At 38.9% G+C, this 16,147-nt stretch overlaps 1 protein-coding gene across 1 annotated transcript in view; it reads right to left on the bottom strand.

Moving 5' to 3' along the window:
- Positions 1-282: 282 nt before the first annotated feature.
- The window catches only part of LOC127562895 (uncharacterized), a 31,090-nt gene continuing 15,225 nt past the window's right edge, over positions 283-16,147 (bottom strand). The window contains exons 7-10 of the mRNA XM_051998940.1: positions 14,315-14,475; positions 10,318-10,559; positions 7,360-7,496; positions 283-1,649 (exon numbers count right to left, since the gene is read on the bottom strand). Of these exons, the coding sequence (XP_051854900.1) occupies positions 363-1,649; positions 7,360-7,496; positions 10,318-10,559; positions 14,315-14,475 (1,827 nt within the window). The 3' untranslated portion in view covers positions 283-362. The remainder of the gene's footprint in view (positions 1,650-7,359; positions 7,497-10,317; positions 10,560-14,314; positions 14,476-16,147) is intronic.

Below are 16,147 nucleotides of genomic sequence, written 5' to 3'. Positions count from 1 at the left end.
TTCTTCATTCAAATATCTTCTCTTTTCTTTCCCTGCAATGTTTATGTGCTTATAATTTTCTCTTTTCAGTTTTCTATTTTTTTTGTGTTCACATTCATTTTCCCCTTTTTCTCCTCTATCTTTTTTATTCCAATGCTGGTCCTGATCATTTTCTCTGTCTTCTTCTCTAACATGTCTTTCCTCCTTTTTATCTTTAAAATTTAGTTTCCCAGCTTTTCTTTCTCTATTTTCTCCCCCTTTTTCTACTCCACATTGTCCCTCTCCTCTCCCATCTTTTCTTTCTTGTTTTTCTTTCTCCTCTTCTATATCCTTTTGCTTTCTTTTTCCTTTTCCAAATTCTCTATAATTCCACCACCATTCTTCTACCTCCTCTGTAACTGCCTCTTTTCTTTCCCTGCAATGTTTATGTGCTTATAATTTTCTCTTTTCAGTTTTCTATTTTTTTTGTGTTCACATTCATTTTCCCCTTTTTCTCCTCTATCTTTTTTATTCCAATGCTGGTCCTGATCATTTTCTCTGTCTTCTTCTCTAACATGTCTTTCCTCCTTTTTATCTTTAAAATTTAGTTTCCCAGCTTTTCTTTCTCTATTTTCTCCCCCTTTTTCTACTCCACATTGTCCCTCTCCTCTCCCATCTTTTCTTTCTTGTTTTTCTCTATATTCTTTTTTCCAGTTTTCACTTTTCTTCTTTTCTCCATGTTTCTTTGTTATATATTGAGTATTTTGGCCTCCTTTTTTGTGGCTATGTCGTTTTTCATTTCCTTCTTTTCTTGTTTTTTTGCCTTCCTGTTCTTTTTCCCAATTTACTTCTTTTTCTCCATACTTTTCTTCGTAATATTTGTGCTCCCTATCCCTACTGCTTTTTCTTTTTTGGTCATGTCTTTCTTGTTTTTCTTTCTCCTCTTCTATATCCTTTTGCTTTCTTTTTCCTTTTCCAAATTCTCTATAATTCCACCACCATTCTTCTACCTCCTCTGTAACTGCCTCTTTTCTTTCCCAAACATTGTCTCCAGATCCTCCTTGTATTCCTCTATATGGTCTTCCTTGTTCTCTTTGAGATCGTCTCTCACAACTGTTTTCTTTTTCCTCTTCTAGATTTAGTTGCCCATGTTCTAAGAAGTTTTCTCTTCTTTCCTGATGTCTTCCAGTTTTCCTTCCCTGGTTTTGTGCTATAATTTTTCTCTTGTTAGCTATTTCTAATTCTTCTTCATAGTCTTGTCCCCTCTTTCTTCCTCCTTTCATCTCCCTAATGTGTCTTTTTAGATATATTCTGCCTTCTGTTGCCTCATCTGGCATTTCCCATATTTTCTCATATTTATGTTCTGTATTCCAAGTTCTTCCATCTTTTTCCTTTCCCTGTTCTCGTTTCCTGTTTTCTTGGACAAAGCTACTTCCGTATTTTATTCTTCCACCTTGTTTATCGCATTCACCTCTGTCTTCCTTTCCTTGATCTTTCCATATTTCTCCATTTTGTCCCTTCAGTCTCTCACTATATTCTCCTTCCCATTCTTGCATTTCAAGCCATGTTCCATCATCAAATTCCTTCCTACTTTCATTTTCTCCTTTCCAACCAAATTCCTTTTGTCTTCTGTTTCCTCTTTTCCATTCTTCATAATGTAGAATGTTTTCCTTTATCTTTTCATTTTGACCCTGTGATCAATATTTAAGAGAAATGAAAGAGAATAACATTAGTTTAAGAAACATGTCCGTCATTAAAAAGGCTTCATTTCAGTTCAATCCCATATCATGGTTTTAGGAATGAAAAATTATGAGATAGAGAGTTGTTTCATTGTGTAGTTTATCCCTATTTGGCTTTACAAGCCTCTTCTAACCTGGTCCTATCCTATCTTATCACCCTTAATAAACACTTCTGCCTTTATCATATGGTTTAGCCCAACTGGCCTTGACTCTTTTTTTTTTTTTCATACGTCTTCTGTCTTCATGCTTTTGCACTGGCTGTTCCCCATACCTGGGACAAAATTCCTCTTTATTTCTGTTTCCAAAAAATCTCCTTTACTTCAAAATGTGGCTCAAGCCTCACCTTTTATAGAAAACCATTTCTAGTTCTCTTTAATTATCAGTGTCTTTCATAACTATCATGAATTTTGTTTTTACTTTGTGTATATTTGTTCTGTATATATACACGTGAATGATGTTTTCTCTGATCAAATATAAGCTCCATAAGAACTTATTTTTCACTCTTTATATTTTTATTCTAGTCCCTATCACACTGCCTGGCATGTAATAGTCACTTAATAAATGTTTGTTGAAGTCTTGATCGGAGATTTCAGGCTATAAGGGACATAAATGTCAGAAATTAAAATTCTTGCTCATAACTTCCCAACTGTTTAATTTCTACAGCCATTTAGCTTTCTTAAGTCTCATCTAGCAAGTAAAGGGAACATAATTAGAACACTTACCACATAGAGTTGCTTTTTAAACCTTATCATCCTACGGAAATATGTGTCCCTCTCTACTTTCTATAAAAGAGCCTGAGAAGCAGTTTTTTTTTTCCAAAATGAATGAGCAGCCTTTTAAAAAATACTTTTTTAATTTCAATTTTCAATTTTCTCCCTATCTTCCTCACTTCCTCCTTTCCAAGACAGTAGGCAATTATTTAAAGGTTATACATGTTCAATCATGCAAAATATATTGTCACAATTATCATGTTGTAAAAGAATTTATAGATCCAAAGGGGCAAAAAAAAAACATGGAAAAAAAGTGAAAAATAGTATTCTTTGATCTGCATTCAGACTTTATCATTTCTTTCTCTCGAGGTGGATAGCATCTTTTATCATGGGTCTTTTGGAGTTATCTTGGATCATTCTCTTGATCAGAGTAGTTCAATTATATAAAAAAGTATTCTGTCACAATCATATACCACAACTTGTTCACCATCCCCTAATTTATAGGCATCCCCTCAATTTTTAATGTTGTATCATTACAAAAAGAGTTGCTATAAATATTTTTTGTGCAAAATGATCCTCCCTGACCCATTTTGTTATCTCTTTGGGATAAGATGGATATAATTGGTTTCCAAATACATCAAGTATGGAAATTCAGGCTTTGAGTATGTTTTAACAATAAGTTCGCAAAAATTGAATGAAGGGTATTACATATAAAATTATATTGATAAGTTTAAAGAAAATTATTTTCCATTTGAAAGTACATGATTATTTTAAAAGATAGAAAAGTTCAATTTACAGTTAGACTGTCATGATTTAAAAAAAAGATTCTTATATCAGGTATAAGGTTTAGGAAAGATAAAAATAGCAAGTTGGATATAAAATCTGATTAGCTGTCAACTGAAGTTCTCTGAAATTTCAAGTTTGGGAAACCAAATTCAAAAGATTGTACTTAATTGTATTAGGTTTTGTTACTGGCAGATTTTAGCAGAATTCTTTGGGAACCTTAAAAAGTGATTTGCAACTTGAGAAGAAGATCTTCCCCTCCCTCCCCCCTTCATAGATGTCCTGAGATTAAAGCTTATTCCAGAATGTCCAAGAGAAAATATCCAGGAACGAAAATGATTACATGGGATATCTGGGATCTGAGATAAAATATGATGATTAAATGAACACTGGGAGTGGGTTACTAGATACAAGGAAACTTGATGCTAGTTCACATTGAAAAAACATTATTGTATTACTTTGATCTTTTGTTTCATGGTGTTTTAAGTTTTTTATTGTTACCTTGGTGACATGTAAACCTCCTTCTCAAAAATTAGTCCATTGTGATCTCTCTAAGTACTTTGATCTGTAATCTGATTTATGCAATTTTGATTATGAATATATGAAAAGCCACACGGACTCCATCTTGTGATGTAATTCTGGAGCTAGCTCAATTCTCATTCTATTCAATTATGAATCTAATTCAATATCTGCCTTGCGAGAAAACTTCATTTGGTTATGGAATTTGGAAGAAAACCTTGTATTACTTGAACCTAGCCTTGTGAGCTGAGAATCTGGACACGCTCTGCCTATTGCTTAGAGATCTGAAGTTCTAGGTTATGCCGACCAGAAATCTAGTCAAAGCCAAAGATTGATGCCAGGAGTTTTCTTACACTTATACATCTTAAGCAACCCACCTATCTTCTACAAAAATAGCACCATAATGAATGATCAGTTATTGTTTCCATGGTCCTTTGATCATTTAGAGATACTTAAAGGGAGTGAGATATCTCTTTTCTTAAATTCAAAGAACAGTATTTGTTTGTTTCCCTTTCCCGACTTGAACACTCCTAATTTTTTCCTTTGATAAGAAATCAGATTATGCAATGTTGTCAGGTTTCTTTTTAATTAATTGATATTATTTGATTGTTTTTAATGTATAAAAATCTGTTTCCCCCTGTATTTGGGGAGCTGAGGAAGGGGGTTAGGTAATTAGCATACATTGCTTAGTAAATCAATATGTTCAGAAAATCAAACCTTTGTTTCTTCAGTCATTTTATCTTTCACCCACCACACTAATACAATGGAAAAGTGACCATGAGAGTTCATAAGTATGAATTGAGTTGGGAATTGAAGGGAAGAATGGAAAATTATTCCTCCCTTCCTCTTTCTGTATGTCTCTGTCTGTCTTTCCTTCTCTCCCTCCTCTTTCTCTGTTTCTTTGTCTATGTTGCTCTCTGTGTCTCTCTGTCTCTGTCTTCCTCCTTCCCTCCCCTCTCTTTTTTTCCCCTTCACCTCCCCACCTTCCTGCCATGCAGACAATGCGGGATCCTTCTTATAGAACATAATGGGATTGCATATGGCTTCATAACGGGGTGTGGTGAGAAAAGAGAGGTCGGAAAAATCAAAAGAAGGGCAGGGAAGTCAAACATCAGGCACCTATGGAGAGTATTTTCCATTTTTGTCTGTTTTGTGTGTGTTGTCTTTTATATGCATTAATGCAGCACAACTTCTACTCCCATCTTCCATCATGTAGTACCCAGATAACACATTTACAGATCGAAGGAAATCTAGAGCCCCCGGAGCTAAGTGCCTCATTTTACAAAAAAATCAATCTGAGGCACAGATAGATAGTGGAAAGAATAATGGATTTAATCAGAAGACCCAAATTCAAATTCTAGTTCTACTAATTACTCCCTGTGTGACTATGATGAAATGACTTTATCCTTCTCTCCATTTCTTCTTTTCTAGAATGAGAAGACGATTAAAAAAAAACTGGATTATTAGATGACCTCCAAGCTCCTTTTTAGCTCTGAATTTGAATCTCTAAAGGAAACGCTTTATCCAAGGTCAGATGAGCAATAAAAGCAATAGGGCTCAGTGTGAGCTTGGCTCTCTGGTGACAGATCCAACATGGATGCCTCCCTAAATTACAACTATTAGGCTGAGAGCAGGGAATATTAAAAATAGAGTCAAAGGAAACTCTCCTTAACAGTGTTTGAAGATCATGAAAACCTGAGTCTTTTCAAATGGGCTATAAATTTGCTTGAACATCAAAAAATGGTCTTTGAGAGATTTCCTGAATATTAAAGGGGAAAATGTACCTCCCTTTCTTCTTTGCAAAGATGGGGAATTGTGGGTGTTGGGCATTGCAGATACTGTTGTGTTTGGCAGATGAGCTGGCTATCTTTGTTTAAAAACTTCCCTTTTCTCCTTGTCCTTTTTAATTCTTTGTTCCAGAGGATGTCCCTCAGAAGGAGGAGGAGAGATTAAATTTGGAAATGAAAATTATCTAAAACCAAAGTTCTTATTCAAGTTTTGTTTTAATGAGAGGGACAGAGAGGAAGAGAAAGGAGGGAGGGAAGGAGAGAAGAAGAAGGAGAAAACAAAAGAAGAAAGAAGAGATAAGAGGAGGAAGAAAGGATAGAGAAAGAGAAAGGAAAAGGAAACCGAAAAATTCCATCACCTTGAGATTTTTTTGAGAAGTATTTAAAAGATGAGATCAGGAATCTTAGGGGAATATCATTAATGAGGCACAGAAATCTGGAAACATTACAAGTTGAGAGTTTAGATCAAGGAAAATCATTTACTTCTGTTCCCTCTGATTTAAAAGAAAGAGAAGCAGACAGAGGCTTTGAAATAAGCAGAAGTCATTTGTCTATCCAGATGCTGCAAAATGAAAAGTTAGCCTGCTGATCCTTGGAGATGCTGGATGAGAAAGTGAGAGGGAAAAAGGCCAAGAAATAAATAAGCAAATTTCATCTTCCTTTTCAACTCATTTCAGGTGGCTGATGCTCTTAGATGACCCATTTTTCTATTCTGAAAATTATCTTTGCACTTAATGGCCATGTTAAATGGAGTGTGGCAGATTTTTAAAAAGTGAATTGTCCAAATAAACATGTCAGGTTTTATTGTCATACCTGCTGAACAAACTTCCAGTCACTGAAGGTCTTTAAATAAAAGCTAGATAACCCTTTTAAGGAATATTATGGAGGGGATTCTGTTTCTAATATTGGCTATGCCTATTGGAACAACACTGAAGTTAGCTAAGCTATATAGTTCCAGCCAGTTTGGCCAGCTTACTATTCTATTTCTCCCTCCTCTGTGTTTTTTGCATTGGTGCCCCCACACCATTCTTGGAATGCTTTCCCTCCTCATCCACATCTTTCAGAAAGTCATTTAGGAGATACCCGCCCCCTGATCCCTGCCCCCAAACTGCGAGTGTTCTTCTCACCCCCACCATCACTCTGTCCTTTTTCGTATATACCCAGATATTTGTACGTTGTCTCCCCCAACTCAACTACAAGCTCTTTGTGGTCAGGTTCTGGTTCGTGTTTGCCCATGGATCCCCAGGGTCTTTCCCCAAGAACAAATTACTTGCATTTTCCAAATGCATTTTAAAACTATTTTATATACACTCATACACACATATACACCCAGTCATATATGGAGATTTCCAATAGGCTACAGTTAATACAAACCTCTCTCTTTTAAATTTTTTTTGTAGGACAGTTAGTCTAGTTCAGAGCTTGGCAATCTCCTTGTCACTGGACATCAGCAGAAAAATTAGAAGTCAGTGAGTGACCGATAGGAAGGAAAGGGGGAAATAAGAGAAGAAGGTTGAAGAAGATCAAGAGATAGAGACAGAGACAGAGAGAGAGACAGAGAGAGAGAGAGAGAGACAAAGAGAGAAGAGACAGAGAGAGAGAGAGACAAAGAGAAAGAGAACAGAGAGAGAGAGAGAGAGAGAGAGAGAGAGAGAGAGAGAGAGAGAGAGGAATAGAAGACAAAAAAGGAGGCAAACAGAAGGAAAACTCACCATGTCATGAATTGCAACATATCACTAATGCTAAGTGTCCCCCCTGCTCTGGCCTACATTGGTTCTGCCAACCTTACTTCTGGAAGCAACAAGGATAGAAAAAGCCTTTGCCCATTTCTAGCCATCCCTCTTAGTACAAATCTTTCCATACCAGTCTTGGGAAAACATGCCGTCGTTTCATGATGAAAAGTTCCAGGTCCATGAAGGGGAGGAAGGAAGAGGAGGCTGCTGACTCAGACTCCTGGGGACCCAAGAACCTCTTTTCTGTTCTTCGCCCAGATGGTGAAACTAAAAATAGAAGAAAAATTAATGTCAGATGGGTTCACCCTTGTGGGAAGGGTAGGAAAAAAATTGTAGGACAGGCTGGAAAAAGACTGGAAGCATATCCCTGAGACTCAGATTGATAGAATCATGGTTTTAGAGCTGGGAGGGATCATTCAGGTAAATTTCCTGATTTTTTCAGAGGGGAATAAAGCCTATGAGGAGGAAGAGAGTTGGTCAGAGTCACTAAGAGAGTGGTAAGGGCAGGATGTGTATCGGTAAACTCCAGAGTCAGTCTTTTTTTCACTACAGAGGTCATCTGAATTGACCCATCCTTGAAAACTACTCCAGACTGCTGTATCCTGACAAGTATTCATTTGATTAAATAAACGTGAATGTGTTTCCACTTCAGTACTCTGAGAAGGCAGAGCCAAGATGGCAGAGTCAAAGCAGGGACTTTCCTCCAAACCCCAATGACTTTAAATAAATTCTAGAGTATCAGAACTCACAAAAAGATGGCGTGAAACAATTTCCAGCTCAAAACAATTAGAAGGTCAGCAGGAAAGGTCTGTTGGACCAGGCTGAGAATAGGATCCAAGCCACAGCAGCACAGTCCGGGCCCCAGCAAAATCAGGAGCAGGCCCTGGGAGAGCAGCCGTTTCCCACCGATGGCAAAGGGATGAATAACTGGTCACAAGAGGGTACAATGCCATTTGCTAGCATTGAGGCAACATTCTATTGCTTTGCCTAGATTTAGATTTGGGTCTGAATTTGGGTCTTAAGTCTGAATTTGGGTCACAGTCTTCTCAAGGTTAGCAGCACTAGCACACCCCAGCTTGCAACCACGGTGGAGCGAGAACCCCTCTCACAGTTCCAAGGTTACTCATAGACAAGAACACAGTAACAAACACTTCTCCTTAATCATACCTCCTTGCAAGAACTGAAAACTCACAGGTCGCTAGAAGTATCTCTGAAAACAGATGCACACAACCCCTGAAACTTAGTGCTCCTCCCACTCTGAGAGCAGAGCCCTACCTTGACATAAAGGTAAAGATCGAGTAATAGACTGGGGAATTGAGCAAACTGACCATTAGAAAGTTATTATTGAGACAAGGAAGACCAAAACACACACTCGAATGAAGTTTAAAAAAGCAAACCTCCATTCAAAGCCTCCAAGAAAATTAGGAATTAGATTTAGGCCATGAGAAAGCTCAAAAATGATTTTGAAAATCAAGAGAGGCAGAAGAAAGATACAAAAGCTCCTTACAAATTAGAAACGAGGAAATGAAAGCTACTATCTTTATGAGAAATCAAGAAACAATAAAACAATCCCCCCCCCCCCAAATGAAAACATGGAAGACCTTGTGAAATCCCTCATTGGAAAAGCAATTGACTTGGAAAATAGATCCAAGAGAAATAGTTTAAAAATTATTGGACTACCTGAAAGCCATGATCAAAAAGGAGTTTAGACATTATCTTTCAAGAAATGATCACGGACAACTATCCTGATATTCTAAAACCACAGAATAAGATAAAAATTGAAAAAAAAATCCATCCATCATCTCCTGAAATAGATTCCAAAATGAAAACTCCCAAGAATATTAGAGCCAAATTCTAGAGCAGGTCAAGAAGAAAATATTGAAAGCAATGAGAAAGAAGCAATTCAAATATTGGTGAGCCACAGTCAGGATGACAAAAAATTTAGCAGCTTCTACATTAAAGGATCAGATATCCGGAATATAAGTATTGCAGAGGGAAAAGGAGCTATTTGGAGCTACGTCCAAAGGGCTATAGGAAAACATTTATACTTTTTGACTGAGCAATACCACTAGTAAGTCTGTATCCCAGAAGATATAATACAAAAAGGAAAAAGACCTATATGTACAAAATATTTGTAGCATGTATTTTCTGAGGGCAAGTAATTAGAAATTCAGTGGATGCCCATCCTTTGGAGAGTGGCTGAAAAATTGTGGCATGTGATTATGATGGGATACTATTGTAAATGAGCAGGATGCTCTCAAAAAACCTGGAAAAACTTCCATGAGCCAATGAAAAGTAAAATGTGCTGTGTGCAAAGTAACAGCAATATTATAAGACAACCATCCACTTATGATTTAGCTTTTCTCAGCAATACAATGAGCCAAGGACTTATGATGAAAAATACTCTACATACCCAGAAAAAGAACTGACAGTGTATGAATACAAATTGAAGGATAATTTTAAATTTTTCTTTTCTTTTCTCAAGTTTTTTATTTATCTATGTTGTTTTTCATTTGGCTATTATTGACATGTTTAGCTTGATTTCACATGTATAACCTATATCAATTTGCTTGCCTTTTCAATCAGAGTGAGTGCAAAGGAAAGAAGAGAGAGTGTGAATGCTAAAATTCTTTTTATATGTAATTGAGGGAAATAAAGTATTAACCAAAATGGCATAAAAAACTAAAAAAAAATACTCTGAGAATGAGAAAGGGCCTCAGAGATGGCCGAATCCACTTTGGGAGGACTGTCTCAATTAGACTTGTTCCACTTGGCTCTAGAGGACAGAACCAAGAGGAGTGAAGGAAAGTTTCAGGGAGGCAGATTTTATCCCTAACAGGATAACCTGCCTAAGAACTGTGTCCAAGTGGATGAAATTGTATCTTATGGAATGAGAGGATCCCCTTGGTGGAGATCTTCATCCAGATGATCTTTTGTTTGGTAGGAGGAGTCTAGTTCAGCTCAAGAGTGATATGATAACAAAAAAGAACATAAATAAAAATAAAATGTGTAAGGTGACTAAAATTGAGAAGACTCTGGATACCATAAGCAAGAGTCAGCTGCTCAAGCTATTGATTCATGTTATTACCTGTCACATCCACATGGGTGCTTTTCCAAGAGCTGGCAATGATCATCTCAGCTCTTTCTCCAATATACTCGCCTCGAGGGCTGAAGCTGGTCTCAGGGATGTGCTGAGGCACAGCAGGCAGGGGCTCCCCATTCACCACCTCTCCCACGGACATGGTCAGCTTCTCCAAAATGAAGGTGGATCTCTTGGGCCTGAAGGGCTGCTTGGGTTCCCTGAGCGCCTGCCGATTTAGTTCAACATAGCTAAAAACGATGCAGGGAAAATGGTTGTAACTGGAATTCAAAGTTGGGATGCCACCTTAAGTTATTCTGGAGAATTAAATACAATTATCCCATCAAGTAAAATCTAAGTTCCCTGGGGACAAAGGTATATCTTGTTTCAAATTAGTTTGTCTTGGATCTTTCTTATCTCCCTTTAATTATGTGGTCCTGAGAGTGGAATCAGAAGGACTCCTTCTTTTGAGTTCAAATCTGGCCCCAAACACTGACGATATAATCCTAAGCAAGTCACTTAACCCCAACTGGAGAAGGAAACCACTCCAGTGTCTTTGTTGAGAAAACTCTAAATGGGGTCATAAAGAGTCTGACATGACTGAAAAATGATTAAACAAGAAAAGCATCTTAATAAATACTTGTTGAATTAAATTAGCATTTACCGATCACTTTATTTTCTTTATCATTGTCAAGTAACAGAAATTTAGTTTCATCCAAATCACAGAATCCACCAGTCAAAATATCCAAAGTGTAAAAACCAAGTGGATTAAAAAAAATATTGTTTAAACTGTGCTTTGGCTTAGGGGTAGAGCAAAGGGACAGTTTATTCAGGTGATCCACCAGGGCATCTTATTTATCCTTTCTTTTCAAAGAAAACCAGTGACATTACCACAGAATGACTGTAAGCTAGATTCAGAAGGGAAGGAAATCAACTGGAAACATAAGAAATTTCACAGTATTTGTAATGATCCGAAAAGTCTCGGTGCTGCAAAGCTCTTTCCTCCTGCTTTACCACAACAATACCCTCCAGGGAAGCTTCTGTGACTCATGGACCATGATGACTACAGAAGAATGAGGAACCCAAAGGCCAGTAAAAGGACACTCGGTGGGTGAGAGGAGCTGTAACATATTCCCAGCAGGGACTACCTGGGTGATCTCAGGCCTGTCCCCACTTCCCTGGGCTTCACTTTTCTCCTCTGTTAAGTAGATGTTTCTCGGTTTTTCTTCTTGATCTATGATCCTAGATCTATGTTCTTAAGCTGCTTCACCATCCCAGGCTGCAATTTCCTCCTCTACCAAATGAGGGAAGCCAGACTAAATAGACTCAAAGGAGTCAGAAGAGCTGGGTTCAAGTTCCCATGTTATCTCCTTGCAACTATCTCTGGGGTCTATAAATGAAGGGGCCAGACTCGATGCTGTCTAAAATCCCTCCCTTCGATGAGTATGTTTAGTGTTATATTATATGTCGTGTTGATTGAACTTGTCCCAAGGTCCAAGAAGGGTTTCCAGTTCTGACTGATGAACTGTGTGACCAGGGGAGAATTACGTATCCTAGATGAGCCCCAATTTTCTCATTTTCTCATTTATTAAATACATAAGAATCAAATGAGATAATTTAGGTAAATCCAGTTTTGATAATTAGTAATTAAATACCAAGCAGTTATGGGGCACCACAATGGACAGAGCACCAGATGGAGTGAAGAAGACATTTCTTCCTGAATTCAAATCCGGAATCAGACAATTACCAATTGTGTGACCCTGGGTAAGTCACATCATTCTATTTGCCTCAGTTTCTTCAACTACAAAATAAGCTGGACAAGGAACTAGCAAACTACTCCGATATCTTTGCCAAGAAAACTCCAAAATGGTGATATCTCCCTCCCATCCAAGTCACAGGGCCCTAGGTCTAGATCTGTAATTGTCCTTAAAGGTTGTAGAGTCTAAACAAGGGTTTACTCTACAGAAAAGAAAGTTAAAATCCCAGAGGTTTAATAATTTTTCTAAAGTCATACAGATAGAAAGTGAGAGAGCAGGGACTTGGGCTCAGACCTCATGCCCTCATGAGGAAGGACCTCAGTTCCTTCCAATGTTCCAGGCTGCCTCCCTCTGGGAACCACAATCAGACCTGCATTTCCTACCTCAAAAGGAAACTCAACAAGATAATGTGTGAGAATCTTAAAGAACGGCAGAAATGTCAGCTACTGCACACTGGGGACTAGACGCGGGACTTCACTGACAGAAGCAACTCCCCAAGGAGGGAATGTCCTTTACCAGTTTAATATCTCCTCAGAAACCTAGAGTCTTAAAGAGCTGTTTGGAACCTGGAGAGGTTGAGACCCGAAGCCCTGAGGGGGCAGAAGCAATCTTGGTAAGAAATCTTTTCTTCTTCAGTTAAGCTATTAATGGGTTACGTGCCTCTCATGACACGCTTAATAAATGCAGGTGAAAGTAATTAAGTTGAGACTCCTGGATTTGGAGTTAGAGACCCAGGTATAAATCCTGGGTTTGATGCTTATTCGCTGCGTGATCCTGGGAAAGTAATTCCTTCCTCTGGGACTCAGTTGACAATTCTGTAAAACGAAGGGAGTTGGGCTAGAGAACCTTTAAGGCTCCCATCATCTCCAAGTGGATGGTCCTCTTGGTTATGTCATTATCACTATGAGTTTCCTAGATAATAAAATCCATAGATAAGGCTATGCTTGAGAACATTGAGGCGACCCCCACCCATCTGGGACAGGAACAAAAGTCAGCTCCAGGAATGATTGACTTGTCTCAGGTCACACAGGTTGTAAGTGGCCAAACACACATGGACCTTTGGGTTCCAAAGCTACACTGCCATCTTCTAGTGTGGGAAGCCCTTGGCTTAAAGGGATAGAGAGACATACACACATATGTATTATGAATATATATAGAAAGAGACAGAGAAAGAGACAGAGAGACATAGAGACAGAGACAGAGATAGAGACGGAGAAAAAGAGAGGCAGGGAAAGAGACATTTTGTTTAGACAGAGAGAACTCTAACTATATATGAGTTTCTTAGGGAGCTAGATAGCACAATGGATAGAGCACCAGGCTGAAGTCAGGAGGACCTGAGTTCAAATCCAGTTTCCAACCCTGAACACTTACTATACCTGTGCGACACCAGGCAAGTTACTTAACCCCAGTTACTCACTCACACACACAAAGAATTTCTTGGGGCACGAAGAGACTGACTTGCCGAGGGTCCCTCTATCCTAATGTGTCAGAGGCAGGATTTGAATTTGAGTCTGTCTGCCCACAGTGTCACTCTTAAAGTGACTCTTCTTACTTCCTTTGCTTGCATTATCTACAAAATGAGGCTATCAGTTCTGACATTGCCTTACTCAGAGTCTTCTGGGAAAAACACACACAACGCTTTGCAAACCCGAGAGTTAGCATGGGCGATGGGTCATTACTTCAAAGCTGCAATACATCAGCGTGGGGGGCCTGTCCCCCAAAGCAGATCTCAGTCCCCCAGAAGTCTGTCAGTGTCCTTCCAATCAAAGACCCCACCCTGTGAAGCTATCGAGTGGGGCTGAGCGCTCAGAATCTGATCAGTCTTGTCCGTGGACAACTGACTTTGATCGACTTTGTATTTTTAAAAATTTGCTTTTCTGTGTCCAGATCACTTCTCAAAGAGAATAGAATCTCCTTGGGGATAGATAGTAACCTCTGTGTTTTTTCTATCTGTATCTTCTTCACTTAACGTAGTCCTTGGGGAATAATATGTGTTTAATAAATAATTGACAAATGAATAAATATTAGTATTCATGATAATCATAATAGAAAAGCAGGTTTGGCCCAACAAGATTGTTTGCTCCTTCAGATAATCAGCTCCAAGCTTCTCCTCTGACCCTCATCCATCCCCAGCTCATGGATTAATCGGGTCAGTCCCGTTTAGTCCAAGTCCCCAGTGCAGGGCTCCCCGCCACTGGGGAGCGGAAGGAGGCCAGGAAGGTCCCTGACAGGGACCGGGTCGCACGTACCCCTCAGAGACATGCAGCCCATAATGGTGCATGAAGCTCACAGCCTCCCTGGAGTCATTGAAGAGCAGCCACGCCATCACCCGGTCCAGAGGAAAGCCCGTGGTCTTCTGGGCGCTCACTGTGTGAGTGGCTGTCACGGCCCTCAGGGCCTTCGCCCGAGCCTGGAGTGGGAGAGAAAAGGAAGACCAAGCTCCGGAAACTGCCCTGGAGTGGAAAGGGGAGGGGGCTTCTCGTCTGAGAAGCGGGCTTTGACGCTGTCTCCCATGACAAACGTCCATCGGAGGCAGCGCGGGAATGAGGGCAAAGAGCTGGACTTGGCGTCCTGAGAGCCCAAGTTCAAAACTGCCTCAGACCCTCGCCAGCTGCTGGAGCCCAGACAGGTCCCTTCCCTCAAGTGTCAAAGAGAGGGTCGGGATGGAAAACCTCAAAGCTCTCGGACTGTGATCCATTGCTGTGTCTGGAAATTTCTGGTGAAGAAACTCAACTGCCAGTGAGGAGGTTAAGGGACTTGCCAAGAAAGGAGGTACGACCCGAATCAGAGATTTGTGAATTGGAAGGAAACTCAATGGCCAACCCACCCCCAAGAGGAGTCTACCCATTGGGGGGAGGGTGTGCCTCGAGGGGGAAGGGCAGTGGCTTGTGGGACTAGACAAGATGACCAATAGCACCACAGGAAGCTTTGAGCTAAAGAGATTGAGGACCACTAGACCCCATAAAATATCTCCCTTTTCTTTTCTGGAGAATCCCCTAGAATTCGATAATTCCTGGGGAGTTTCATAATGAAATTTGAGTAGAGCAAATACTAATACAGTTACCTATATAGAACATAAGCTCATTGAGGGTGGGGACTATTCTGTTTTTATGTCTTTGGTGTATTGCACACAGTAGGTTCCTATTGATTCAGTCTACACATGATACCATTTCGATCATCTCCAGGATCCTTCTATTAACCGTCCCATCCTCTCCCCTCCTGCACTGGGAGCACCTCATCTCTCCTCACCTAGACTGTTAAAGTGGTTTCCTGACTGGCCTTCCTCCAGTTCCACCAGATGGAATATAGTCACCTCACCACTGTCAAATTAATTTTCCTCATCCTTCCTCTCAATCTTTCAGTCACACTTCTCAAAATTCTTTTTTTTTTCCAGAGCAGTACAGATTTACATGAACTGATACAAAGTGAAGGAGAGCCAAAAAAATAAAATATACAGAATTATAAAAATTCAAATGTGGTAAAGAACTCCCACAAATACATAAATGTTGAAAAATGATGAATAACCAGAATGGCCTTGAAACACCTTCCCCCACACCTTTACATAAGTATCTATTTTGTATCTATTGTCAATTTTTTTCAAAATATTGAGTTTTTTCTGATTTTACATAAGTATCTATTTTGTATCTATTGTCAATTTTTTTTTCAAAATATTGAGTTTTTTCTGATTTTTTTTCTTTTAAATCTTCTCTATATCAGATGGCTCTAGGTAGAGGAGCTCCAGAGGCAAATTTAGGCAATATAAAAATCCAAAGATATTAATAAAAAATATTTTTAAAAAACAGATAAGCAATTCAGACTCATTTCCATTGTAATTGTGATTTTCCTCTAAGTGTGACAATTTGGCCAATTAAATAACATTATTTTATTTCTAAAGTCTTACCTTCTGTCAGCACCTCTATTCTCTATCAAATATTTTGTCATAATGATTAACTCAAAATAGTCTTTACAAGTGATTTTGGAAAATAAGCTTATTAAAGGACATCTTTTACGATACTTTCTGAAAAGTTCTACTTTTTGTTAGAAAACCTTTAGATTTTGACAAATTTTTGTTAATGGTGAAA

The sequence above is a fragment of the Antechinus flavipes genome, chromosome 4 (assembly GCF_016432865.1).
Source record: "Antechinus flavipes isolate AdamAnt ecotype Samford, QLD, Australia chromosome 4, AdamAnt_v2, whole genome shotgun sequence".
NCBI lineage: Eukaryota > Metazoa > Chordata > Mammalia > Dasyuromorphia > Dasyuridae > Antechinus > Antechinus flavipes.
The sequence above is the reverse complement of the archived record's forward strand: the minus strand, read 5'-3'. Positions and strand labels throughout refer to the sequence as shown.